General features: G+C 56.1%; 1 protein-coding gene across 1 annotated transcript in view; it reads right to left on the reverse strand.

Annotated features, from left to right (window-relative positions):
* Nucleotides 1-1175: 1175 nt before the first annotated feature.
* The window catches only part of LOC103377547 (disco-interacting protein 2 homolog C-like), a 15998-nt gene continuing 15198 nt past the window's right edge, over nt 1176-1975 (reverse strand). The window contains exons 21-22 of the mRNA XM_025054443.1: nt 1512-1648; nt 1176-1388 (exon numbers count right to left, since the gene is read on the reverse strand). Of these exons, the coding sequence (XP_024910211.1) occupies nt 1176-1388; nt 1512-1648 (350 nt within the window). The remainder of the gene's footprint in view (nt 1389-1511; nt 1649-1975) is intronic.

Raw genomic sequence — 1975 nt, forward strand, 5'->3', positions numbered from 1 at the left:
AGGTCAGTGTTAGGGTTGGCTGTGGTGACTTTACCCTGGAGCTGAGCAGCGTGTACAGGATGTGGTCTGGAGTGGTCTGAGCTCTCCACTGTAGAACCTCTGACAGGAACAGGAACTGGAGCAACACAGAGCAGTTCAAGTTAGTGAAACATAATTCAATATGAAGAGCTCAGTTAATGAATCTGATTGGTTCGACTGGTCTGTCGTCATGTGGTGAAGCCCAGACGTTACGTTATCGGGTTTTCAACATCGGAGGAAAAAAAACCCGCTAACGATTCCGGTTTTCAACATTGGAGGAAACAAAAAACCACTAACGATTCAGATACAGATATTAAATATTTATGCTAACATCTGAAGCTGTAGCGGGCAGCTAGGTTAGCGTAGCTTAGACACAGATCAATACTACTACAAAGTAGCTTCACATGGACAACGTAGCTGTGCGCGCGTGTGTGCACGTGTGTGTGTGCGTGAACTCCTCACCTGGTCGTTGTCGTCAGTTTGTCCTAGGTCTCGTCCGCTGGCCTGAGCGATCCTCTTCCCTGACACCAGGTTCCCCACCATCACAGAGGCAGGTCCGATCTCTGACACACACACACACACACACACAGTGGGAGGGGCTTATTTTACTGGTGTGTTTCCACCTCAGCGTCGGCCGTGTCACAGAGCAGCAGTGCACTGTGGGTAGTCTGACCTGGCTGTTTCTGCCGGGGTTTGGGCAGGTTGGTGACACAGGTGTGAGGACACATCAGGACGTTACAGGGGTGCAGCCCCCCCTCCAGGTACAGCTGTTTGATCTCTGACAGGTGGATGCCCCCCAGGGGCGTCTTGGGGAGGGTGTTGGCAGGAACCAGGGCCAGACAGAAGACGCCCACGCCGTGGATGCTGTCGATGGCCTGACAGGAAGTAGAAGCTGTGGGTCAACTACAGAAACCAGAGCTCAGTGAGAGGACGGGGCCGTGACCCACCTGCAGTACCCGGCTCATCCACTGGAAGCTGTCCTCCTCCGTGGAGTCGGGTCTCTGCTCCGCCACCACCACGATCCTCTCATCCCGCAGCACCGTCACAGAGAATACGGCTATCCTGCAGGGGGCGCAGTTGAGACATCAGGGGTGGAAGAGGACGGGGGGGGGGGGGGGGGGGGGGGGTTCACAGCTGGTACCAACACCCCCGGACTCTCACCTGCCTCTGTAGACGAACTTCATGGGCTCCACTGCCAGGGCCGTGGCCACGATGTCGTCGGCGTTGTGTCTCCGCCCACTCACCATGATGAGGCCGTCCATCTTACCTGTGATGAAGACCAGGCCGCCAGGGCCGATGAAGCTGAGCAGACCGGTCCTCACGAAGGCGTACTCACTGATCAGACCGCCGCCGGAGCTGACCGGGTACACCTGACACACACACACACACACACACACACACACACACACACACACACACCTTCTATTAGCCGTACATCACAGTCAGGAGGTGCAGTGCCAGCAGGGGGAGCCACACGTGCAGCGCCTCCTCACCTCAAAGGTGTTCTTGGTCATGCCCGTGAGGCCGTAGTAGGAGGTGCCGGTGGCCACGGAGCAGACGCAGAGTTCCCCGATCTCGTCCGTCTGACAGAGCAGAGGAACGCCGTCAGGCTTCACCACACACACCAGGCCTGGACACACGGAGGAACGCACAGAAAAAAACAAAAAGCTGACGTCAGAAATGAAGTAAAAAGAGAACGATTTACAGACCCCTGGACTCGGAGGCCCCTCCACCCCGGTCCAGTCTACAGCTGCTCGATGTTCTGACCCACTTTGAACACCAGAACCAGAGACTCCAGCTGCAGTGGCTCCGGTTTCTAAACATTTAAAGATGCTCTTCCTGTGTTAGCAGCTAGCTCTGCTCAGGCTAATACTGCTTTTCCTTTAGCTCCTGACCCTTGACCTTACTGCTTCTTTGGGGGGGGGGGGTTCACCTCCTGGTGTGAGCGGGGCAACGT

This window comes from Cynoglossus semilaevis, chromosome 3 (assembly GCF_000523025.1).
Source record: "Cynoglossus semilaevis isolate Cse_v1.0 chromosome 3, Cse_v1.0, whole genome shotgun sequence".
Classification (NCBI taxonomy): domain Eukaryota; kingdom Metazoa; phylum Chordata; class Actinopteri; order Pleuronectiformes; family Cynoglossidae; genus Cynoglossus; species Cynoglossus semilaevis.